Source organism: Macaca mulatta, chromosome 12 (genome assembly GCF_049350105.2).
Source record: "Macaca mulatta isolate MMU2019108-1 chromosome 12, T2T-MMU8v2.0, whole genome shotgun sequence".
Lineage (NCBI taxonomy): Eukaryota > Metazoa > Chordata > Mammalia > Primates > Cercopithecidae > Macaca > Macaca mulatta.
The window spans coordinates 76633649-76660624 of NC_133417.1; the positions used below are offsets into that span (position 1 = coordinate 76633649).

Sequence of the window (26976 nt, forward strand, 5' to 3'; positions counted from 1 at the left end):
TATTTACATAAGAAAAAAGTTAGATTACCAGTGATAGCCTGCCTTATATTCTGAAAGTTGCAGCAGTGTCTTTATTGTGTATCCTTTTAAGGCAGCTTCATCACTGAGAACCTTTTTGGGAGTTTGGAAGCGTACTTTATTTGGTTTCAAATTTAAACATCTAATAAAACCAATAAAAGATCTTCCAGATAGCTAATAAAATATATTTTTCTTTTGGTTCATTTTCCTCAGCCACAGCTCTCTTTCATTGTCAAAAAAGAATGTGTTCCCTGTATTTAACTTAAACAGAAGTGACTTTAGTAGATTTATGATATTCAAAAGATCTGTTGCTTTAGTCTAAGTAGAATATCTGGACCTTAGTTTGTCCATATATGAATCAAGGACAGTATTGATCATGCAGAGATTAGAGATTTAAAAGTTTTAAATATTTCATTTTAAAGTCCAAATTGATAGTGTAATTCTCAATTCTGCCAAATATAAGTAGAAAAACAGCTTTCAGTAGAAACCTGTTTTTCAGTCGTAAAGCTGAATTCTCCTAGTGGCGAGATCAACTAAATGTGGTCTGAGTGATATCCATGTCTGATTCTGTAAAAAAACCCAGAAAGTACCATATCCCAGCTGAAACCAGTTCTTATAACAACCTTATTCAGTGGTCCACTCTGAAGTTCCTATTCTCTTACTGCATTATTGCCCACACATTTGTTCTAAATAATGAAATTACTTGCCCTTTTAAAATGAAAAATAAAAACACTGAATGATTCAGAAATATCTTCTGCTTTTGCTACCTTCTCATTCTTTTGCTAAAATAAAGCCAATTGTTAATCTAAAATTTCTTGAATAAAATGGATTGAAATTACAATGTTGGGTGCAAATGACTGTTTAATTCTTAATTTTTGAAAATAACATGGTTTGATGTAGTTAAAATGTATTGTTTGTATTTACTTAATTTAGACGAGGACCTATTAAACTTGGAATGGCTAAAATCACTCAAGTCGACTTTCCTCCTCGAGAAATTGTCACATATACAAAGGAAACTCAGACTCCAGTTATGACTCAACCCAAAGAAGGTGAGTATCTATCCTTAGTATAATTGTCATTGAGCACCTATGTTAAATACATAGATTCTTTTTTTCTTCGTTTGATTTTTGTTTTATTTGTTTTTTGCTTTTGTATTTTGGCATATTTTCTTAGGGAAACATGAGAAAACTAATGCTTTACAGTTTCTGTATTTATGTCTTCATTTTTTGGAGTTTTAAAACTTACTAGAAGTTAATGTTGTAAGCTGTATGTATGGTTTCTTAATTTTGTTGACATAAATTTAAGTCTTTCAGCCCTTATTTTGTCATTAATATATACTGCCTTTAGAAGCCAAAAAGCTTAAGAATGTTCTATTTCTGTCATTGAGCATAATTCTTCCCCAAAAGAGAGTGGGTCCCATAGTAAACAAAGTCATGTAAATTATTTCTGAATAGCACACTGTACCCTGATGTTATTCATACTAATGAACAAATCTAGACTTAATTCTTAAACTTTCTCTTTTATGGTATAGTGGCTCTATTGTGTTGATTAGTTAGTAGCCTGTAATTTGTGTATAATATGGGGAAGTATGCACAGACCTATTGAATGTGGAGACCCTTTGGTTCTTAAACCAGAAAGCATTGCAAATAGCTAATGATTCCAGCATAAAGTACTATGATCTCATTTCCCAGTAAGGCTAATGAATTTATATCATACAAAAAAAAAAAAAAAGATTTATGTGAGATCCCTAATACACTTCACAGTATCTTATCTGAAGCTTTTGGGGCCACATATGTATTAGAATTCCGAATTTTTCAGATTATATAAAAGTAATAAAACATGTATATCATATGTTAACACTCCAGTAGTATTTTGGGCATTAATATTTTGGCAGCAAAGCATGTGAACATACTGAGTGAGAGAAGTAATGATTATAAATAGCTTTACCTCTGGTCATGTCAGAGTTTACCATCAAATGAGTTATGGATTTTAGAGCTGTTAACAATTTTGGAATAGAAGTTTTATCAAATGTTTGAATTAATGTATTTTTAAATTTTTAATTAAATTACCATGTTTCTCCATTAAGGAAAAACAAAAGTTATATTCATTGCAGAAAGTCAGAAAATACAGGTAAGCAGAAGCGAGGAGAAATCCTTGAAATCCCTGTCTAGTGCCAAAGAAAATCTTTAAAATTTCATATTTGCATATACCTAAAAAAAATTAAGATTGTGGCCGGGCGCGGTGGCTCACACCTGTACTAGCACTTTGGGAGGCCAAGGCAGGTGGATTGCTTGAGATCAGGAGTTCAAGACCAGCCTGACCAACATGGTGAAACCTTGTCTCTACTAAAAATACAAAAATTAGCCGGGCGTGGTGGTGGGCGCCTGTAATCCCAACTACTCGGGAGGCTGAGGCAGGAGAATTGCTTGAACCCAGGAGGCAGAGGTTACAGTGAGCCAAGATTGTGCCACTGCACTCCAGCCTGGGCGACAGAGCGAGACTCCATTTCAAAAAAAATTAGGATTGTAGCTATTTACAACCTTTTGACTTAATAATAGATCATCACAGACACTTTTAACTATTCTCCTTTTGCTGTCCTCTGAGGATGGAAATGAAATAAATACATTAAACTTTTCCTTTCACTCTTCTCAAAAGGGGATGACAACATTATGATACATATAATTACACTTTCAAAATTTTGAGGAAATTTTGTTTAAGTTGTTTGTTTGTTTGTATGTTTGAGACGGAGTCTTGCTCTGACACCCAGGCTGGAGGGCAGTGGCGCCATCTTGGCTCAGTTCTCCCACCTCAGCTTCCTGAGTAGCTGGGATTACAGGTGCCTGCCACCATGCCCGGTTAACTTTTTGTATTTTTAGTAGAGATGGGGTTTCACCATGTTGGCCAGGCTGGTCTCAAACTCTTGACCTCAGGGAATCCACCCACCTTGGCCTCCCAAAGTGCTGAGATTACAGGCATGAGCTACCGCGCCCGGCCATGTCCAAGTACTTTTTACTTGGCCATGTAAATTTTCTGTGTATTCATTGTTTTTCATTCCTGCTGCTCCATTGGTTGGTAAGATAGCTTTTGTAGATGCAAGGTCCTCATCCTAACAGAAGAAAAACACTGATGATAAACTTGCTTGAGACATAAGCAACTTTTTTTAAAAAGGAAAGAAAGAAAGTGTGGAGCTGTCAGTATGAGAATACTAATACTGCAGGATTCTGTAATTTCTAGAAAATATTATTTTGTTAACTAGTATATTAATTTGGTGAGTATTATGTCTGCCATTTAGGAGCTACATTAGTAGATATGTTAACTCAGAAAGTGAGCAGAATAGCCAAAACGAAGGCACCGTAACTCATTTAAAAAAATAAATTTAGGCCTTTTTGTTCATCTGATAATTTGGAGATTGTATTTTTAGTTACACTATTATACTTATGGTACAGTGCATTTTGGATTGTTTCAAATATAAAGTATTCTGAAACTATTTTGAGTAATGCCTATTATATATATAGTTATACTCAGTTTAAGTGAAGCCTTTTTTTTCTTTTTTTTTTTTTTTTTTGACAGAGTCTCACTTTGTCACACAGGCTGGAGTGCAGTGGTGCCATCTCAGCTCACTGCAACCTCCATGTCCTGGGTTCAAGTGATTCTCCCTCCTCAGCCTCCTGAGTAGCAGTGACTACAGGCGTGCGCCACCACTCCCAGCTAATTTTTGTATTTTTGGTAGAGATGGGGGGTCTCACCATGTTGGCCAGGCTGGTCTCAAACTCCTAGCCTTAAGTGATCCACCCACCTTGGCCTCCCAAAGTGCTGGGATTACAGGCATTAGCCGCTGCATCCAGCCAAGACTTTCATTTAAAAAAATTTTTTTTTCTAATTACTATAGTGGTATATCATAGAGAATTTAAAAGTACAGAAAGGATATAGAGAGGAAATGTCTTTGATACTGCTGTGTACCACCCATTGTTAATATTTTGGTTCCAATGAATGTGTCTCCAAATTTCTTATTTAACTTGGTGACTCAAAATTATAACACCAAGAAGTGCCTACCACATATCAGGCATAGTATGAGACACTTTACATCATCAGTAATGCTGTCACCAAAGCCCTGAAAGTTAGGTATTGGTTTTGTTTACACACCAAGAAGCTGAAACTGAAAGAGTTAGTTTATCGAGCATCACATAGCTAGTAGGCTGTGATTGTAAACCAAATATGACTGATTCTAAGGTGTACTTTCTCTCGCCACTGAAGTAGCAACTCCTATTTTTCTATAGTAACCTGTAGTAAGTTGTTTAGTTTATATTATCTAGCACTGATTCTACATGTTTATAGATTATTTGCTCTATATAGAGGCACTAGCTTATCCTTTCTTTGGATTTGTCATCCTTTTAGTTACAGGTTGAGGTATATAAGTGAAGGGGAGGAAAAAAATGCGTCCTGATACGATGGAGGTATCCTTACCCTTTGGAAATATTTATAAAAATGAGATATTTGGGCAGTATCCTTTGGGGAAAAAATGAGATAATTTCTTTTCTCTATCATTATAGTTATTTTCATGTCAGGACCTCTTACATTAAGTTTCTTTTCCCAAATTTTATAAGTTTTAGAAAGAAGGAAAGAGAAAAACCTTGAAATTAAGGTTTTATAATGGAAACACTGTGTGCTTAACTGTTCTTTTGCTTACCCATCACTTTAATACAGTGGTTCTCAAACTTTGCCTGGTTGGTTCCCATTTAAGAATGATGTAATGAATTCCAAAACTCACCGTAAAACAAAATTGGTGAAATCACAATTGGCGTGTAACAGACAGCAAACTGAACTTCGGTAGGCAGTAAAATCCGTGCAGAAGTAATGTAACTTACCAAATTGAAGGTAAAAATTGGTCATAGACTTAACTCTTACCTTTCTTTTGTATTCTTTTTTTTGTTTTTTTTTTTTGTTTTTTTTTTTTTGAGACGGAGTCTCGCTCTGCCGCCCAGGTTGGAGTACAGTGGCCGGATCTCAGCTCACTGCAAGCTCCGCCTCCCAGGTTTACGCCATTCTTCTGCCTCAGTCTCCCGAGTAGCTGGGACTACAGGCGCCCGCCACCTCGCCCGGCTAGTTTTTTTGTATTTTTAGTAGAGACGAGGTTTCACCGTGTTAACCAGGATGGTCTCGATCTCCTGACCTCGTGATTCGCCCGTCTCGGCCTCCCAAGTGCTGGGATTACAGGCTTGAGCCACCGCGCCCGGCCTTGTATTCTTTTTTTAAATAAAAATGGCCAAGCCTATTCCTTTAAAAAAGCAGTTTTTATTCTGCCTTGTTTTTCTTTTTCCACCTTCTGGCCACCTTCTTGCTTTCAAGTTTACTCTGTAAGTTGGTAGTACTGTCTCTGAACTGCGGTGCTTTGCTGTCTTAAAGCACCTACTGTGAATGAAATTGACTAGTACCACGTGACTTCAGTCAATTTTCTTCTCAGCAGGTGAAAGCTTCTCTTGGCAAGAACGTGGTGCCCACAGATATGCTCCTGAAAAAGTTACTTTCTTTACCTTTTAAAAGTTTTACCTCTTTTGAAAAATGGCATAATTTTTTCTTACTCACTTCTTCTGTATGGATTTTTTTTTAATTTTGCTATTTTTTGAAAGATTATTAAAGGAAAAATCCTGAAGGTTACCTAATCTCATCAGCTTGTTTATCTCTGAGGAAACTGAGGTTTAAGGGTAATGATTAATTGGTGAGCCTGAGTCCACCGTCTGAGAGAATATCAGGCATACATCCAGAAACTGGTACTTGATTTCTAGTGAAGTGCCATTTCTCTTATTCCATTTCACTTTCTTATCTGTGAAGGAGTTTATAATTACTGTTGGTATTGGCTTAGTAGCCAGATATGTTTTCTTCAATACCTGTCGATTAGCTTCATAGTATGTAGAAAATTATTATATGTGAATATCTTGTAATCACTTATTGCATGATCTTAACATTTGGAATTCACTCCCAGAAGACCAAATTTGTATGCCTTCTGGTTAATACATAGTCCTTATCTAAAATGGATTTTTCTGTAATCCCAGCACTTTGGGAGGTTGAGGTGGGGCAGATCACCAGAGGTCAGAAGTTTGAGACCAGCTTGGCTAACATGGTGAAACCCCATCTCTACTGAAAATACAAAAATTAGCCAAGTGTGGTGGCACACACCTGTAATCCCAGCTACTTGGGAGGCTAAGGCAGGAGAATCGCTTGAACCCGAGAGGCAGAGATTGCATTGAGCCAAGATTGTGCCATTGCACTCAAGCCTGGGTGATAGAGTGAGACTCTATCTCAAATAAATAATTAATTAAAATGCATTTTTAAAAGATTCTGGAATGAATAACACATTTAATAAATTAGTTTTAACCCTCAGAGGACCTATGAGAATATAAATATAATTGAAAATTGAAGCATTTGTTCTTAATCTTGAAAGACTTTAACCAGCATATCTGAAACCCTGGCCTCAGAAAAATGTAATATTTGATGAGATCACAGATAACATGACCTATGTAAGAATGCTAATACTGCCAAAATGAAACCCAAATTTTATATAAAAAGGACTGTGATTGGTCAAGGTGGTGTGCGCCTGTAGTTCCAGGCACTCAGGAGGCTGAGACAGGAGGATCACTAGAGCCCAGGAGTTTGAGGCCAGCCAAGGCACATAGCAAGACCCGATCTCTTAAAAAAAAAAAAAAAAGGCTACGGAGAGACAAATTTTGTGTTAAAGGAAGTGGTAAATTAAACTATTAGTCGTTTCTTATTTCCCCCCCAAGCTAGCGTTATGTCTATATTGAAATCATTTCTGATTAAAAAGTCAGCTGTGTATTTTTCCCTTGTTGAAAAGCCAAAGAAAGCCAAGTGACCTTGCATCTTATTCTAGATGGTGTAAAAAAAGAAAAGGAATGGATTCCATTGATACATTCATGAAGCTTTGTCCCAATGAAGATTTTCTTTAATATACATTTGATTTTAAAGAGTAAGGTATAAGAAGATGAAATGATGGACAAATGGATTGAAATAGAGTGATTCAAAATGAAATTCACCCAGAAAAGAAGGGATTTTTTGAAAATATTAAAGGAAAATCATTCCTATGTAATCTGTATTTTTAAACTAATGATTAAAGCATTTTCCTCTAATATTTTCATAGATGTTTGTGAAGTTATTCATAAGTTGAATTTTTATAAGTCAAATCATATTTTTATATGCAGCAAATGTCCTGACTTTTAGAATTCAGTGTCAGCTTCCTTTATACCAGGAATAATCAGACTACCTTATAAGTTAGGAATTTTTCATAGGATATTAAATTATCTTAAAATGGGATGCACCGTTATAATAAAACTACATTAGTAAATTGATGGACAACAAACATATTTCCTAAACAACAGTGCACTAATGATGGGATTTTTCACTTCCTATTGAGATTTAATCATTAGAAGTGATAGATTCATTAGTAGCAATGTTTGTTCAGTAAGGATTTTCTAAGATACTGTATTACCTTTTAAATGTCTTGTAATATTTTAAAATAATTCAAAGTATGCTTTGTGGCATACTCTTAGCTTATCTTAAAGGTATCTTGAATGTAAAATGTATCTTAAATGTACCATGAGGTACAGATGAGAAAACTTGCTCTGAAGGCTCCTTCCTTCAGTTTAACAAAAGCCACCCATTTCACAGATGATTTAACTTTGATTAACCTACTCCATTGTAACAGGTTATTCCAACAACTGGAATTTCATTCTTTGGTGTTATTTCTAGGTGCAGCTTAATTTACAAAACAGCTTTTCTTTCTGTCTTACCAAAATACATCACAATTTTGATGTTAACTCAGTAAAAATTCAGTGGTTCATTAAACCTAGTTTTAGCATTCATTGACAAGAGATTTGTCATTTTAAAAGTAACTGCTACTTTTATGCACTCTTTACTGCTCAGTTTATAACCTTAGATTCCTTGTCAGAGAAAGCATGGAGTTAACCACTTAGCATATTGTAATGAATATTCATCAATAAATTGATGTGACATGGCAGCCCCATTTTTCAGTCTTCCTGCTCTGTTACAGTCTTTTCCAGTTTTAAATATAGCTTATCGTGTAATAAGGACTAGATTAGAAAATCTTTAGAACTGTAATTTTATTTTTTTGACCATGTTAATAGTCCTTTGGTAGCTATCATATTAGCTTATAACAAGAAAAGCATATTTGTTTCAGAAGAACATTCTTTAATCTGATGTTATTGATGTTAAGCATTTTTGTCAAATATTTAGTAAATTTGATAATTATTTAAGATCAACCTTACAGCAAAAAGATTGCATTTTACAGTTTTTAAGAACAGCATTGTTTTTATGTTTCTTGAAATTTAATCATTTTTATGAAGCTTAAGTACCAATGATAGTTTTAAAATCTGGTTTTAATCCATGTAGAAAGGGAGGGTATGTACTTTAATTCTAAAATAAAACCCTGAGAGCATGTGTTTAAATAGTTGATACTCATCATTCAGCTACAACTGAAATAATTTATATGGACAAACAGGCATGGCACATGCTGTATAGGACACAGATATAGATCACTGTCTGACATATTTCATCTACATTTTAAATTTTAAAAGGAAAAGAGTGTCTATAAACAAGATCTTTTCTGTTAAATATGTAAATTATGAGGTCACTTAGCACTAAAGTACTGACCATATGCATTATGACAGGAATTTGACACCTGTCATTGGAAATGGTACTTAGAGGCTGTATAATACAACAAAGTTGAAGGAGGAGAATAAGATGTGGGTAGGAGGCTGTAATTTATAATTCACAGTGCTCAAGAATGACCCGTCCTGGGTGATTCAAAATTCCTATCTTTGATTTTAGGATTTACATACAGTGAACCCTACTAGTAAACAAACTTGATTAGGGTAACTGGTAGCGTTAGCAGAAAGTGGAGAATATATGTATATTCTTACAGTGAATTTTTAGTTGAAGTAGATGTCCTATATTCTAAAAGACAACTTGTAAGTTAAATGTAATAAAATTATTTTATTACATTACACCTGCAGGTGACTTTATGGAAGAATTTCATTCTAATGCTTGAGTAATGTAGTATAGAATTGCTACCAGTTATACTGTTTTCAGATTAATAATTCGTTGCATATGAGAATTCATCTAAAAAGGAGTAGTGTCTTTCTGTTTCTCTATGTGATTATTTTGCCCCAAAAAGCTTTTCATTTTTTTAAGTAGCACAAAAGCTGTAATTGGCATGCTTTGTAAGGAAGTGTCAGTGTGCAAGAGAGTGGCGATCACTAAGAATTCTTTTACGTGTTCTTTCCCCTTTGCACCACCGCCTCCTCAGCAGGGTCACTGAGATCACTAGCTTTTCTTGAAATGGCCATTTTCACTGGCAGGTGCATTATACCCTGTATTTTCAGATTGTTTTTCCATTCTGAATGTTTGGCAGGTTGATTGCTCTGGCTGCATTGACGGAGAAAGGGCTGACAAATGTGGTTGGGCTGGCTGAAAAGACAGTGATTACTGTTTTCCTTTGTGGCTGATTGAGGCCCTTGAAAGGAAAAATTTTAACCTTCACCATTTGGTTCAAAAGTATGAGCATATATTGAAATCACTCGTGCCATTTATCCTAGTTCTGTAAACTTGTCAGAACGTAAAAATCGCTCAATTTCAAGTAATGTAGGATTGGCATACGTCATTATCATTTTGATTAAGTTGGAGGTTGTATCATTGTGTGCATTATACAGTGTCATTTAAAGCTTTCTTTCCACAGGTACAGTTATATTTTTATTGCTTATACTATAGAGTTAGAAAGATTTTCATAGCTCTCTAAACCTAACACTATGTGTGTGGTTTGGCAGCTGGTGTGGCCTACAAGCTGCATTTTGTTTGCAGGGTAAAGGCTTGTCTTTAGGCCTCCTGGAGTGCTGGTAATTTGCACAGACCCGCCATTGGGGAGAGACACAGGATTGGAAGCAGTGAAGCGGAAGAATGTTATGCCATCCCATTGCCACCTTGTAGCAGAAAGACACAATCCCAGCAGTGCCATCTGGTTGTTGCTGTCTAGTCAGCTGGCCTGGCTGCTGGGACCATGACTTGGCAGCTGGTTCCCATTCTTGACCATTCTTTTGTGTACGTCGTATGTATGTGTGTTTTAGATAATTTTGAACATGAGTCAGGGAAATGACTATAACAAGTAAAGTCCCCTTATTGAATAGGCTCTCATTACTTGAGCTGCACTCTGCTGCAGATGCCTGCTGCCTTTCCCTTATAGACAAATAACGCATGTGTTTAGGCAATAAAAATAAACATTTTCTTCATAAAAACCCATCTCAGTGTGTAGCAAAAGAAAAGGTAGGCAGGGTTATGTGTTCTATAACATTTTAAAATAAATGATTTTAAATTACTTCCTGGTTTGGGATGTAAGAGATTTAGTAATTTTTTAGAAGTCTTATAAACATTGTATATTATCCCAATGTATACTTTTATTCAAATTAAGAAAACATTATTTTAAGTGCTTATTGCCACATCATGTAACAATAGATGATGAGACTTGCATTTAAAATGACAGAATAGAAAATGTGGTCTTATAGCTATTATCTTCAAAATCTGCCTCTCAAATAGCAACCTGAGAGTTAATGTAAGCCATCTTTATGCCATATGAAGACCCATTAGACACTGATGGTTTCAGATCACAAGTAAGCAGCCAGCCCTGTAGGCTATTTTAGACATTTGATTTTCCTCATTCTACAGCATTAATGTGTCAGCATGCTATATAAAACTATGCAGGAGTTGCATGTTGTTCTGTCTAGAATGATAAATGCTTGCAAGCTTTTAGAGACTTCATGAGGAATTCATCCTAGTTGCTTATATATCTTATTTCAGTTTATGTAGCTACAGAATTTAGGGTGGCTGTTGCTGAGGTACCACATAGGTATGTATAAAAACCAAGAGGTTCCACTTAATTATTTGATTATGTTGATAAAAATCCCTATTATTTGTACTTGTTCTGTCCTGTCCGTGGTTTAGTTTTGCTTTTATCTTGGGAGTTGTGATACCTTCTGAAATACTGTCTCAAAAGTTACCAGCTATTTTCATTAAAATAATTTATTATATCCTTCTTTTTTTTTTTTTTCAGATGAAGAGGAAGATGATGATGTAGTGGCTCCTAAACCACCTATTGAACCTGAAGAAGAAAAAACTTTAAAGAAAGATGAGGAAAATGATAGTAAAGGTATCTTAAAGAATTAAACTTTAAAAAATTTTGTTGATTTCTGTTAAGATTCCTTTTATTACTTATGTATTAAAGCAGTATGAAATGCTGTAAATCAAATAAGTGAATCTGATTGAAAAAGAATGTGTAACATTCATTGATCCATACTGTGATAGTGAGTTGATGTGATTTGCCTGACATAAATCATACTTCAAAAAATTATTTATTTTCCAGCTCCCCCTCATGAGCTGACTGAAGAAGAAAAGCAACAAATCTTGCACTCTGAGGAATTTTTAAGTTTCTTTGACCATTCTACAAGAATTGTAGAAAGAGCTCTTTCTGAGCAGATTAACATCTTCTTTGACTACAGTGGGAGAGATTTGGAAGACAAAGAAGGGTAATGTTGAATTGCTAAGATCTTTAGCTTCAATAATGTTAAATTACTTTAAGATTAAGAGTGATAAAAATTATAACACCATCTTTTGTGGGGGTTGGTCTTTTTTTGTAGAGAGATTCAAGCAGGTGCTAAACTGTCATTAAATCGACAATTTTTTGACGAACGTTGGTCGAAGCATCGGGTTGTTAGTTGTTTGGATTGGTCATCTCAGGTAAAATGCAACAAAATGGCTGCTCTTAACTCATTTTAAAAATTATAATTAGCAGGTCATTTTATTTTAATTATGGGAATTTTGTGTAATAAATCAATATGTATTATTTAAAATTAATTGGATGATGGCTCTAATGTTAACATACTCATCTTATGTACTTTAGAAGAAAGATTAGAAGCATTGTTTATTTTTAAAATTCAGGACTTGATGCTATAGGCCAGTTTTACTAATTTCAGTTGCTCACCAAATCCTTTGTGTAAAATTTGGACACATATTTTAATTAAATGTTTTAACATTAAAACATTTAAAATAATTAACTGTTCTAATTTAAAATTGTACTAATGTCCCAGTGAGCGTAACGCTAGAGACGTCTCTCTTGATGAAATGTTAGGTTTTTGTATTTTCAGAATAATAATCTGATAAAGACAAATGACTAGGAATATAAAACAGTTCTTATTATAATGCATAGCCTTTCTTTTCCTCTTGATTCTTCTGAGCAGTATCCGGAGTTACTTGTGGCTTCCTATAATAACAATGAAGATGCCCCTCATGAGCCTGATGGTGTGGCCCTTGTATGGAATATGAAATACAAAAAAACTACCCCAGAGTATGTGTTTCACTGCCAGGTATGGTGGTCTTTTAACAGTCTTCCTCAAGTTTAAGAATTCATTGATGAATTAAGACAAGTGCCTTTTTTCTTTTCTTGTCAACATAATGATTTCATTGGATTGGCATTTTACTAAACCACTCCATATTTGCAAACAGATGTTAACAGAAAACTGAAGACTTCTCAGTTCAACATGATCTGTCTTTTGTAGCTTTTCTGACATCTCTTATAATGTTTAATCACACCTAAAGTCCTTTGCAGTTGTGATTTTCTTTTATGGTGATTGACTGTATAAAAGGAATCTTTTATAAAATGTCTTTCCTACAGGGAGTTTCCCAGGAACTTATTTGTGAATATACAATTAGATGGTTGGCCCACTGAATTACTTATACATGGCCTGAGGAATTGGAACTAAATGGTTTTAAGTAGAAACATATGGTTGAAGTAGAAAACAGATGCAGATTTTTAAAGTAGATTTAGTAGAAGGTTAGAATTTGCAAGCCTTTTCTGGTTGCATAAGTTAAAATATTTTAATAATGTCATAATCTTGAGTAAACACTTACTTGAATCAAACTAGCATGTACTCTACTGTTAGATTACTGTCTCAGAGGCTAATGCAGGGCTAGTTATCTTTTTAATACTATAGTTAAATAACTTTTTGCTTTCTTTGATAAATTGGTTAAACCTACTTATGTAAACAGCCATTACATTGGACTTTTAAGCAAAGAATATCTTAAAGATACATTTTTATATTTCTGAAACAGTGAAAACTTTTAATTAATTTAGTTAGTTTTTTATAACCTCTAATATCATACAATGAAGAAAGAAATATTTCGGAAATAGATTGGTTTTTAGAACTTGTCAGGCTTTTTTCATTTGAATCTCAAGTATGAAAATCTTACTTATTTGCAGTCAGCTGTGATGTCTGCCACATTTGCAAAATTTCATCCAAATCTTGTTGTTGGTGGTACATATTCAGGCCAAATTGTGCTTTGGGATAACCGTAGCAATAAAAGAACTCCAGTGCAAAGAACTCCACTGTCAGCAGCTGCACACACAGTAAGTAAATAAGGTTATTTCCATTAGGCTTCTGTGCTCCTTCACCCTTAGCTATAATACTTAGTGTAGTGGCCATCAGAGTCATCTCAGAATGCACTTCCTTTGGTGTATGAATTCCTCACCATTTAGCAACCAAGAATGAAGGCCGTCTTTTTTTTTTTTTTTTTGGAGATTTATTGGAAACTCATCTCTCTTCTGTGACAACCTTCTGTTAATAGCAAACTTCACATTAAGAATACCCACAAGTTATGGGACTTGATAATAAACAGAATGCTTATAATTAGACTAAAAATTTTGTTTTGCTTTTTGGTAAAATAATCCCTGAAAACTTTTTTTTTTAATATCTCTAGCACCCTGTATATTGTGTGAATGTTGTTGGAACACAAAATGCTCACAATCTGATTAGCATCTCTACTGATGGAAAAATTTGTTCATGGAGTCTGGACATGCTTTCCCATCCACAGGTGGGTTATACTTGGGAAACTGAAATTTTGAGGTAAATGTTATGTTTTACATGTGTGTATACCTCAACTTATGTTTCTCATAAACTGTTTTATAGTAGTGTTACAACAGTTTATAAGCTGAAGTATGTTTAATATAGTTTTTTATGTATATATTTTACTTTGAAACCTGCTTCATTTAATTGAGGTAGATTTATGTAAATAATACAGTAAAAGAATTGTTTACAATCAAAGACTAGAAGTTTTTCTACAGAAATTTAAAATTGCAAGTTTACAAACTAATTTTCTCAGGTTTTTCTATGTAGGATAGCATGGAGTTGGTTCATAAACAGTCAAAAGCAGTAGCTGTGACATCTATGTCCTTCCCTGTTGGAGATGTCAACAACTTTGTTGTTGGGAGTGAAGAAGGTTCTGTGTACACAGCATGCCGCCATGGCAGGTAAACCTAAACTGGAATTTGCAATAATTTAAAATTCTTCCTTTAATCCTATTGAAACAAATTGCCTTATTTAAGTAGAAATCTGTCATAGATCTACTTGTTATTTGTGACAGATTTTTTGTGTTCAGGCACATAAAATTAAAACTTAATACCTTTTTGTATAAAAGATAATTTGGGATTCATGATGTGTGCTAGATTTTGTGGGTTGTGGTTTTGTGTGTGTGCATGTACTCACATAAGTTAGTGATAGGCAGGAACATTCAGTAGTTACAAATACAATATACACATGCCAATATTGACCTATAGACTTACAAATGAGATTTTCAGCTGTTTCCTATTTTGATGTAGTTGGACTTTCAGCATTAGTTCAGTCTCCTGATAATTGTACAGTAATGTCATACATATTTTAAACTGAGTAATATTTCTCCTTCCATTCTGTCTGTTTTGAAATCGTCTAGCTGTACCTTATTGCTTCCTTTAAAAAAAAAATTGCCCAGATTTCATCTCAAATATAGATCACCTTCACTTCAAAGCTTTTGATTTAAAAGTAGCCCTGATTGTCTCTCTTAAATGTAGTGTATCTTTGTTTCTATTACACCATTTCAGATACTGGACTTTTGAGGTCTGTTGTCAACAGCATGATGTTTACAGTTCCAAAGGTACTTACTGCTTTTGTAGTATTACTAAATGTGGATGGAATAACACTCAACAAGGTTAATTCTGATAAGTTATGAGCGCAGAGTTAAGTCTGTCAAAATTAAGTGAAGGCCTGATATATAAACCTATAATAAAAAGTGTGTGTATTTGGTCTACTTATAGGAGACTTCGCTAACATTTTCACTTTTATGAAATTAGCAAAGCTGGAATCAGTGAGATGTTTGAAGGGCATCAAGGACCAATCACTGGCATCCATTGTCATGCAGCTGTTGGAGCAGTAGACTTCTCACATCTTTTTGTCACTTCATCATTTGACTGGACAGTAAAGCTTTGGACAACTAAGGTATCTAAAATATAGATGTCTGCTATTTGCTCAGGTTTCTGACACAAGGTGGTGATCTGATACTACACAGGAATGATGAAAACCTTTTAAATCACAATTGTTTACTAATAGATGAAACCTGCTAAGAAGTTACACAGAGCATGAGTGAACTACTAGATGTTGTAGTTTTTATAAAAGTATGCTAACAAGTATGGTGACCCTACACAGAATCAAAGACCAGTCTTCCCACCACTTCAGTCTTTTTGAATACAGAACTGTTTACCCTGAACTGCATTGGGGAAAAAGCCCTGAGTGTCTCGCATAGCACCTCATATAGTTGTCATTCAGCTCAGCACAAAAGCTATGCATTTGCCCTTTGGAGAGTTTTTAACAGCTTATTCGTAACTACAGTGGTTCACAGAGTTGATGAGAAATAGGGAAAAGAGAGAGAAAGTGATTTATAATTAAGTCGTGTATAATATGGCTGTATGTAGTAAACTGGAATCCTTAGGAAAGCATTGTGTAACAGCATGGATGCATATATTTTTTGTTATTCTATGATAAGCCATTTAAATAATTTATTTTGATTTTAATAAACTTCAGTATTTAAAAAACCCATTTATGTGATAAAATGATTCCTGATCCTTCAGTAATTCCAGATAAATGTGACATTGTCTTACCTGTTAAAAAGTCTCAAGACAAATCCAAGTAGGCAACATTACCTCCTGTGATATAGTTTCATTTAATCTCATTTTATAATGAAAGTGCCTTAACTTTGCTGTCTAGTTTTTCTGTGGTATTACATTATTGTTGGGAAAATGCATACTAAGCATCAGATTCTATTTAAATTAAATTCTAAGGTTTTTTTTTTTTCTGTTTCCATCTGCCTTATCCTAAATATTGACTTTTTAAATAATCCATCATGAGACAAAGTTTAGAGATCTTTGGTTCTTCAGTTTCTGTGAGAAAACCTAATGTAAGAGATGTTCTTCACTATTTTAGTGAACTCCTAATTATTTATCAAGTGTTGGCCTTAGAAGTCTGGGATGAACTCATTATTCATTCTTGTCCTTTCTTGATGCCTCCTTTCTGTCTAATAATGAAATGGGTTAGAAAACTTTGCCTCTAAAAGCTCGCCTTTTAAAATTGAGCATTTTCGGGTTTATCATTAGCAGATATAAAAATAGTGTTTACCTTAACTCTAATAAAGGAGACAGAGATGCTTAACACAGTGTCCAGCAAATAATAGGCACTTACCGATGTTTAGTGTCTCTTTTACCTCTTAATGGGGATCAGACAGAGCCTGCATACATTTAATAAGTCATCTCTTTCCTTTCTTGAATTGTTCTTGAATTTTTGTTCTTTTAATGAAATTTATACAGTGGGAAAAGGTAGAAGAAGATTCTCAAAGCTCACAAGCAAAGAAACGCATAATCTAGCTAGCATAGGTTGAGCATTCCTAATCTGTAATGCTCCAGAATTCAAAACTCTTTGAGCGCAGACGTGACACTCAAAGGAAACACTCATTGGAGCATTTTGGATTTTGGATTTTTGGATTAGAGATGTATAACCATAAGTATGACACAAAAACAGCAGGTCATCAAATAGTGTGTTTTGTCATAAAATTGACAAGAAAAAACACTGGCCGGGCTCAGTGGCTCTTTGTAATCCCAGCGCTTTGGGAGGCCAAGGCAGAAGGATTACTTGAGCCCAGGAGTTCAAGACCAGTCTGGGTAACACAAGGAGACCCCACGTTTACAAAATATTTAAAAATTAGCCGTGCATGGTGGTGCGCACCTGTGGTCCTAGTTACTTAGGAGACTGAGGTGGGAGGATTGCTCAACTGGCGTGTCTAAATTGTCCCAGTCTGAATGAGTGTGCGTGTGTCTGAGTGTGCCCTGTGATAGAATAGCATCCTGTCCCTGGTGGGTTCCTGTCTTGTGCTCTGACCAGCTGTGACCTTGAACTGCAAAAAGCAGGTTGGAAAATGAGTGAATGAATGAATACAAATTGTCATAAAATAAAAATTTGTAAGATACATAGTAATCGTACAAAGGCACAGCAGTTAAAGGATGCAGTGTGAAACCGCTCAGCGAACCTGCTGTCTTTGTCATTGTTGTAGAACTGCCTGGTGATAGGGTGTGCTCCTTACAATTTTCACTTTGCAAAACATTTATTCCTTGATTTAACCTACTACCTCTACTACCACCATCATTCACTGGTTCACCAAAAATTGGGTTAATAATTATCTTGTTTTTATTAATCTTTCTGAAATGTGACCATGTAATCCCAGCACTTTGGGAGGCCGAGGCGGGTGGATCACCTGAGGTCAGGAGTTTGAGACCAGCCTGGCCAACATGGTGAAACCGCATCTCTACTGAAAATACAAAAATGAGCTGGGCATGGTAGCGGGCACCTGTGATCCCAGCTACTCAGGAGGCTGAGGCAGGAGAATCACTTGAACCCAGGAGGAGGAGGTTGCAGTGAGCCGAGATCGCACCATTGCACTCCAGCCTGGGTGACGAGCAAAACTCCACCTGAAAAAGTAATGATAATCTTTCTGGATTGTATGTGTAGCTCACATTTTATTTCAGTGTTTAATATTTGAAGTGTTTAGGGTCACTATTTAGAAATTTGGTGATTTTTTGTGACCAGATAAATGCCATAGGGACTTAACTCTTGTTTATATCAATTAGCCTGTGGTACAACTGGTTTTGTTTTATGTTGTTTTGCTTAACATCACAGTTTCCAAGAACCTATAAATGATGTTAAGTGAGGACTTCCTGTATTCTAAAATCTGAAAAAGTCCAAAATCTCAAATGCTTCTGGTTCTAAGTATTTCAGATAAACCTATAAAACCAAAGCAAGATGCAGAATTGGCGAGATGAAGCCAACTATTTCTCCAAAGGCTTCATACAGCCATGTAAGTTGCTAGATTTTTAGATGCACTTTCATCTTAGTAGTCCCATGTATAGTCACAGGAGACACATTTTTGTTAGATTGTTAGCCAACTTCCTTTTCAGTAATTGAAAGTAATCTTTTTTTTTTTAACTTTCATTTTACATTCAAGGGTACATGTAAAGGATGTATGGATTTGTCATATAGATTATTGTGTCACCCAGGTATTAAGCCTGGTATCCAGTAGTTATTTTCCTTCAGCCTCTCCCTCCTCCCACCCTCACCCTCCGATAGGCCCCAGTGTGAGTTGTTCTCCTCTATGTGTCTGTGTGTATGTTCGTTGTTTAGCTCCCATTTATAAGTGAGAACATGTGTTATTTGGTTTTCTGTTCCTGCATTGGTTTCCTAAGGATAATGGCCTCCAGCTTCATCAGTGTCCCCACATAGGACATGATCTCATTCCTTTTTATGGCTGCATAGTATTCTATGGTGTATATGTACCACATTTTCTTTATGCCATCTACCATTAATTGGCATTTAGGTTGATTCCATGTCTTTGCTAATGTCTCTATGACAGAGTGATTGATATTCCTTTGGGTATATACCCAGTCATGGGATTGCTAGGTCAAAAGGTATTTCTGCCTCTAGGTCTTTGAGGAATCACCACACTGTCTTCCATAATGGTTGAACTAATTTATACTCCCACCAACAGTATAAAAACGTTCCTTTGTCTCCACAACCCTGTCAGCTTTTTTTTTTTTTTTTTTTTTTTTTTTTCACTTTTTAATAATAGCCATTCTGCCTGGTGTGAGATGGTATCTCATTGTGGTTTTGATTTGCATTTCTCTAATGATCAGTGATGTTGAGCTTTTTTTGATATGATTGTTGGCCACTTGTATGTCTTCTTTTGAGAAATGTCTGTTCATGTCCTTTGCCCTTTCTAATGGGGTTGTTTTCTTGTAAATTTGTTTAAGTTCCTTATAGATGCTGGATATTAGACCTTGGTCAGATGCATAGGTTGCAGAATTTTTCTCCTATTCTGTAAATTGTCTGTTTACTTGATAGTTTTTTTGTTTTTCAGGGTTTTTTTTGTTTTTGTTTTTTGCTGTGTAGAAGCTCTGTAATTAGATCCCATTTGTCAATTTTTGCTTTTGTTGCAATTGCTTTGGCCATCTTCATCATGAAAATTTTGCCCATGGCTATGTACTGAATGGTATTGTCTAGGTTTTCTTCCAGGTTTTTTGTAGTTTGGGGTTTTACATTTAAGCCTTTAGTCTATCTTGAGTTAATTTTTGTGTAAGATATAAGGAAGGGGTCCAGTTTCAGTTTTCTGCATATGGCTAGCCAGTTCTCCCAGCACCATTATTAAACAGGGAATCCATTCCCCATTGCTTGTTTTTTGTCAGGTTTGTCAAAGATGATGATTGTAGGTGTGCGGTCTTATTTCTGGGTTCCCTATTCTGTTCTCAGTCTGTATGTGAAAATCTTTTATCTATTTCTTACTATCTCAGGGTGTCAGTTTGCCAGCATCCTTTGGCTTTAAATTTGAGGCTTCCATCCTTATATACATTAACAATAGGATTTGAAAGTAAGGAGTTCATCTTGACTAATCAAGAACAATTTATCTTGTGATAGCAGACTGATTGATACTTGCTTTTGTGGTACTACACAGCTAGTTGAGGGGTGGTTGATATTTTTAGTCTTGTATTTTAATGTGTTTCAACATAGAAGTGCCTTCTGAATAAGAATGACAAGTGGGCATATCTCTTTCTTTGCTAATTAGGCTAGGCATTGCTTCCTTCCTTGAGCCTTATATAGAAGACTCATTTATTCATTCAATTGTGATACATGCCTCTCACCCTGCCCCCAACGTCCCTCCGATGTTAGTGTACAAAGGATGGGCCACCGTAGAACAGGTGTTTTTACAAATGCCCAAGGACCCTCTGAAACTTTATCAGAAGAATCACCCTTTATTCTAACTTTCTGCACACAAGTAGTTCTACTCTGTGAAGGGTAGAGAAGGAATAGTCTGTTGATGAATTCTTTTATATTTGGCCATACCGTGGCTCCATTGTCAATTTACACTTCCTGGTTAATTGTGTTGCTGGTATTTATTTCTGCCCTGCTGAAAAACTGATAGAGCCTCTATGCTGTAATAATGACTGATGGGCAATGTTAATTAATAATGAATGATAAAGAGTAATAGGCAGTGTTTTTAAATAATCTCTCTTTAAAAACATTGTTCCAATTTCATTTTAAACCAAAGTCTTCACACTCTTGAATTTAACAGACTTTAAATGTTTTGCTTCTCTGCCTCTACTTTTTAAGTGCTCTCTGACTCTAGGAGTTGAGTCCTCATAAACTGGAAGGCTGAATCGTGGGATATTGCTGTACCTTTGTGTCCTTAAGATCTGGCTCTGCCCTGATAGCAAAACAAGATTTCTTCCTTTTCTCTCTTTCTATGAGTCCTCTACAAATCCCTGGGAATCTCAATTTGGCACAGCCTCATATTTAGTTTAAAGTCATCTACAGCTAGCCACTAATCTTTGCCTAGCCAGAGATTTATAATTCAGTCACAGAGTTCTGGTTCATCAACTTGTTTTCATTACTTTATTGAACTCAACTATTTTTAATACAGGCTGAGCCCCCTAATCTGAAAATTCAAAGTCTGAAATGCTCCAAAATTCAAAACTTTTTGGCTACTAATGTGACACTCAAAGGAAATGTTCTTTGAAACATTTCACATTTCAGAGTAGGAACGCTCAACCGTAAGTCTAATGCAGGTATTCAAAAATCCAAAAACATTTGAAATCTGAAACACCTCTGGTTCCAAGCATTTCTGGTAACGGCTATTCAACCTGTATAGAAGACAAACAGAAATAGATTATTTTCCATATTTGAAAGTTTAAACCAATAAGACAGTGCTTCTAATATATTTAAAAGACTGTTACCATCTCAAAATACCAAATTTTAAATTCACAACAGAAGCACTTTGGCAGGTCTGAAAAATGGTTGGGAGAATAAAGAGTGAAAGCTGCTGCAGGGTAACAAGGATTCTAGAAGAGTTTGATTATGGGTAAACCTGGTAGATTCGCTTAATGTTCTACCACATTTAACCATACTTGTTACAGATTACTGTTGAAACATAAGAATTATTTACTTGGGGACAAGATGGATTTTGAGCTGTGTGCACAAATGCTTATCAGAACCGTATTTACCATAAAGTGATGAAAAGTTAAGATTGTTAATGTAATTTCCTGGAAGGGGGAGTTTTCACACTTTTGTAGTCCTTACACATCTTGAAATTATTCACACTTTCTGATAAGTCTTAGAACCCCTCCTTATTTTAATAGCTTACTTAGTTAACTCTCAGAGGGCACCAGCATTTAAACAGGGTGAAAAGTTCCTACTAGTCCTTAGAATAACAACTCTGCATATTTAGACAAGTTAAACTGAAAAAATGCTTTGAAGTTGGGTGTTCTTAGGGCAGGCTGCCTATTCATCTGGACCCAGGCCTGCACAGCAGCATTTGCCTCAGTAAGTTGCTACTGGCCAATGTCCAGGCTCTCCTTTGCATATTCAGAAACTCAATTTAATCAGTATACTAGAGTTGATTAGACAGGGAGTGCTAACTGGAGCTAACAGGCTCCTAAGACACTGGTACATTGGAGAATGTCAATTTATTAATTTACAATGAAAAACATAACTGCCAGAAGGTCCAGATACTCCTGTGAGCCTGACCAGCTCATTGTTTCCCTGTAGACAATCCACATGGGAAGCCAAATTATAATCAAAAGATTGCTTGGTGAGTAAGGAATTGGAACAAAAGGAGTTTTATAATTTGAATGTTTAATGGCACCAAGCTAAGATAGCCTGATTGATTCTAGCCTTGCCATGGGGTAGTAATTCTCAAAATCTATTGGTTGAGACTCCTTTCTCCTGGACGATGCTTGAATGGGTGCTGTCTTCATTTTCCTTGTAAGATTGTTTCTTTGTATTTCTATTTTAATAGACACATTTGGTCTCAAAAAGTTAATACATTCAGTCAAGTTATATAGAAAGGTATTTCTGACCTTGGAATTCATTTCTTTTGAAAGAGAATCCATTTATTTCTCTTCTGATCCAAATTGATGACATATTTATTTCCCAGTTCTCTGGGAAGCATCTCACTATTATCTTCACGTGTTCACTGTAGGGACTCTCTTTGTTATTAATCTAGAACTCCCCACTTACCCCAGCTTTGAAAAGTAATCTATATTCTTTTCCCGAAGCTGTCATAACAAATCACCACAAACTGGGTGGCTTAAAATGACAGAAATTTATTCGTTCACATTTCTGGAGGCTAGAAGTCCAAAATCAGGGTGTCGAGAGGCTAGTTACTTTTGGAGATTCTGAAGGAGAATCTGTTTCTTGTCTCTCTCCTGACTTCTGATGGTTGCCAGCAGTCCTTGCTGTTCATTGACTTGCAGCTACCGTCACTCCAGCCTTTGCCTCTGTGATCAGATGGCATTTTACGTGTTTGTCTCTGTGTCCGAATTTTTCTCTTTTTTTAAGAATACCAATCGTGCTAGATTTAGGACCTACCCTAATTCAATATGACCTCATCTTAACTTGATTACATCTGCAAAGGCCCTATTTCCAAATAAGGTCACATTTACAGATATCAGGTAGACACAAATTTTAGGAAGACACTATTCAACTCAGCGTGCAACCTTAAAGAGCTTAGTAAAAATATGGCTTGACTCGTGACCATACTGTGTTGTCCAGGCTGGAGTGCAGTGGGGTGATCTCAGTTCATTGCAACCTCCACCTTCTAGGTTCAAGCGATTATCATGCCTCAACCTCCCAGACAGCTGGGATTATAGGCATGTGCCACCATGCCCAATTAGTTTTTGCATTTTTAGTAGAGACAGGGTTTTGCCATCCTTGACCAGGCTGGTCTCGAAATCCTGGCCTCAAGTGATCTGCCTGCCTCGGGCTCCCAAAGTGGTTGGGTTATAGTGTGAACCACCACGCCCAGCCCTGTTTTTCTTTTTATTGTCATCTTTTACCCAGTTACAATGCATCCTGTTTTTGTCTCTGGCTGCGTATTAGTCCACTGAGTAGGTGAATTTTTTTTTTAATTTTTAGGTTCAGGGGTATGTTTGCAGGTTTTTTATATAGGTAAAATCATGTCATGGGGGTGGTTGTACAGATTATTCCATCACCCAGGTACTCAGCCTAGTAACCACTTCATGATACATTTAACAATCTTCTTTTATATTATAAATACAAGTAAGTTTTAATCTAATTTGCATGTAGCTTTTTTCATATTTTGTGTCATATAAAAATGGAATCATACAGTATAAAATACTCAGCCAGGTGCAGTGGCTAATGATTGTAATTCCAGCACTTTGGGAGGCCAGGGCGGGCGGATCACCTGAGGTCAGGAGTTCGAGACCAGCCTGGCCAACGTAGTGAAACCCCGTCTCTACTAAAACTATAAAAATTACCTGGGCATGGTGGAAGGCACCTATAATCCCAGCTACTCGCGAGGCTGAGGCAGAAGAATCGCTAGAAACCGGGAGGTGGAGCTTGCAGTGAGCTGAGATCGCACCATTGTACTCCAGCCTGAGAGACAAGAACGAAACTCCACCTCAAAAAAAAAAAGAAAAAAAAAATACTCATTTGTGTCTGACTTCTTTTGCTTAACATTATATTTGTGAGATTCATTCATTTTTTTTAGTATAGTTGTAGATTATTTATTCTCTCTGCTATATATACTATTCCATTGTGTAAATATACCATAATTTATCCATTCTACTGCTGATGGTATTTGCATTAATTCCAGTTTGGGGCCATTACAAATAGTGTTGTTGTGAGCATAATTGTAGATGTCTTTTGATGGCCTAAGTACTCATTTCTGTTGGGTATATACCTAGAGTGGAATTACTTGGTCTTTGGTGGAAGACATAACATTGCCTAAAAATAAGCTGTTTTGAAGTACACTATCACCTCAGGAGTCAGCGGCCTTAGCACAGTGGTTCTTAATCATTGGTGTGCATCAGAATCCGAGGAACTGCATCTGGAGTTGAGCCCTGCATCTGTATTTTTCAAAAGCTCTGCAGATGATTTTGCACATCCTAGGTTGAAAACCACCTTCTCAGCTGGGCACGGTGGCTCACGCCTGTAATCCCAGCACTTTGGGAGGCCGAGGCAGGTGGATCACCTGAGGTCAGGAGTTCGAGACCAGCCTGGACAACATGGTGAAACCCCATCTCTACTAAAAATACAAAATTAGCCATGTGTGGTGGTGCATGCCTGTAATCCCAGCTCCTCGAGAGACTGAGGCAGGAGAATCACTTGAACCTGGGAGGCAGAGGTTGCAGTGAGCCAAGATCACACCATTGCACTCCAGCCTGGGTGACAAGAGTCAAACTCCACCTCAAAAAAAAAAAAAGAAAACCACTTTCTCAGAGTGAGACTTCGTTTGGTAGTGTTATCAGGGAGAGTGACAGACAGTGATCGTAAAAGGAAAAGACTTTTAATTTTTGTGTTTAGCTTAGTTTTAAGTTTTATTAAAATTTTGGTTTTTAAATTAAAAACAAACATTTTTGGCTATTAAAATGATCATGCTGTTGACATTTACTATATCTCAAAAATTTTAATTCACAATTGAAAAACATTATGGAAAATCGCTGATACAAAAGGAGAAGGAATAATATAATGAAACCATTATTGTTCCCAGCTTCCACAGTTAACACATAACCAATCTTGTCTATTCTTATCTCTGCATTATTTAAAATCAAACCTATACATACCATTTCAACTATATTCAATATGTATCGCTAAAAAATAAAACCTCTTAAAAAAATACTACCGTATCATTATTAAACCCCCCACAATGAACATTGGCTCCTTATTTTCATCAAATGGCCTATCAGTGTTCAATTTTTTTTTTCTTTTTACTATGTATTTGAAGCAGGATCCAAAGGAGGGCCATCCATTTACGATTGACATATCTTTTTTTTTTTTTTTTTTTTTTTGAGATGGAATCTCACTCTATTGCCCAGGCTGGAGCGCAGTAGCGTGATCTCGGCTCACTGCAACCTCTGTCTCCCGGGTTCAAGTGATTCTTATGCCTCAGCCCCCCGAGTAGCTGGGATTACAGGCGCCCACGACCATGCCCGGCTAATTTTTATATTTTTTGTAGAGATGGTTTCAGCATGTTGTCCAGGCTGGTCTCAAACTCCTGGCCTCAAGTGATCCGCCTGCCTCGGCCCTCCTCGGCTCTCCTCGGCCTCCCAAAGTCCTGGGATTACAGGCATGAGCCACCAAGCCCAGCCACAATTGACATTATCTTCTAAGTTCCTCTTTAAAGTAGGATTTGCATCCCTCTTTTTTTTCTTGCTGTTTTATTCTTGAGGAAGAAACCAGGTTGATCTCTGTCGAGTTGGTGCTGTGGGGTTTCTCAGTCTCAATTTTGCATTCCTGTGATGTCATTCATATTAATGTGTGTGGTTGCAGATTGTTTATGTTTCCATAATGAGATGTTTACCCTCGTAAATGACTTGGTTATCCACCAGACATTATGTTAACGTCTCTTCGGTCTTTTTGGTCATCTGAAGCTCATTCTATAGTATATGATACAGAAGGTGCCCACAGGTGCATTATTCCCATATTCCATGAAAGTATATGATTATGAAGGTTAGTTTGATTGTTTATAAAATCCATGACTTACATTTTCTTTCTTTGCATACCTTAGTTACTCTGTGGACTTCTGGAAAAAAGCATTGCTGTCACAAAGTCTGATGACAATCTGATTTTCTTTTCCCTACTTGCAATTTGGTTTTTTTTAAAAACCTGGGTGATCAAATGATTTTTTCCCTTTTCTTTAAAGGGTCAGTGTTCCTAGATACGCAGGATACCCTTTCAATATGTAGTTTCAAGCTGTCTTATTCTAGGAGAGTTCTTTTGAGTTGTTTTTGGTATTCTGTATTACTGCTTTGGTTTTCTTCTTCAGGACCTGCCATTGTAGATGTACCTTTGCTGATCTTCTTTATCACTTTTTCTAAATCACCTTATCTCTTCTTTTAAAATTAGTTTCTTTTTAAATAACAGTTTTATTGAGCAAAATCCTTACACCATGAAATTCACCCTTTTAAAGTATACAATTCAGTGGTTCTTAGTATATTCACAGAGGCATGCATTATTGCCAGTATCTATTTTAGAAAGAAACGTTATACCCATTAGCAGTCACTCCACATTCTCCCCTATCCCCCACAGCTCCTGGAAACCACTAATCAGTCTGCTTTCTGTCTCTTTGGATCTGCCTGTTATGGACAGTTCATGGACATTTCATGGAATCATTCAACTGTGTACTGGCTTCTCTCACTTTGCATAATGTTTTCAAGGGTCATTCCTTCATATTGATATTTCTTGTATCAGTGTATTGTTCCTTCTATAGCTGAATGATACCCCATTGTATAGATATACCACTTTTTGTTTATCCATTCATCAGATGAACAGTTCAGTTGCTTCTACTTTTTGGCTATTGTGAATAATGCTGCTGTGAATGTGCAAGTTTTTATTTCTCTCGGGTATATACCTAGGAGTGGGATTGTTGGGTCACGTGGTAACTAATTAGCATTTTGAGGAACTGCCAAACTATTTTTCAAGTGGCGGCACCATTTTACGTTCCCCAGCAAGGTATGAAAGTTCT

The 26976-nt window shown here is 36.1% G+C and overlaps 1 protein-coding gene across 19 annotated transcripts in view; it reads left to right on the forward strand.

Annotated features, from left to right (window-relative positions):
• DYNC1I2 (dynein cytoplasmic 1 intermediate chain 2) overlaps positions 1-26976 on the forward strand; it is an 83127-nt gene that overhangs the window by 49519 nt on the left and 6632 nt on the right. For all 19 annotated transcript variants that reach the window (XM_077956146.1, XM_077956138.1, XM_077956140.1 and 16 more), the window contains 9 exon segments: positions 952-1067; positions 11150-11245; positions 11459-11621; positions 11733-11832; positions 12333-12458; positions 13352-13498; positions 13849-13962; positions 14265-14398; positions 15254-15398. In XM_077956146.1, coding sequence (XP_077812272.1) covers positions 952-1067; positions 11150-11245; positions 11459-11621; positions 11733-11832; positions 12333-12458; positions 13352-13498; positions 13849-13962; positions 14265-14398; positions 15254-15398 — 1141 coding nt within the window.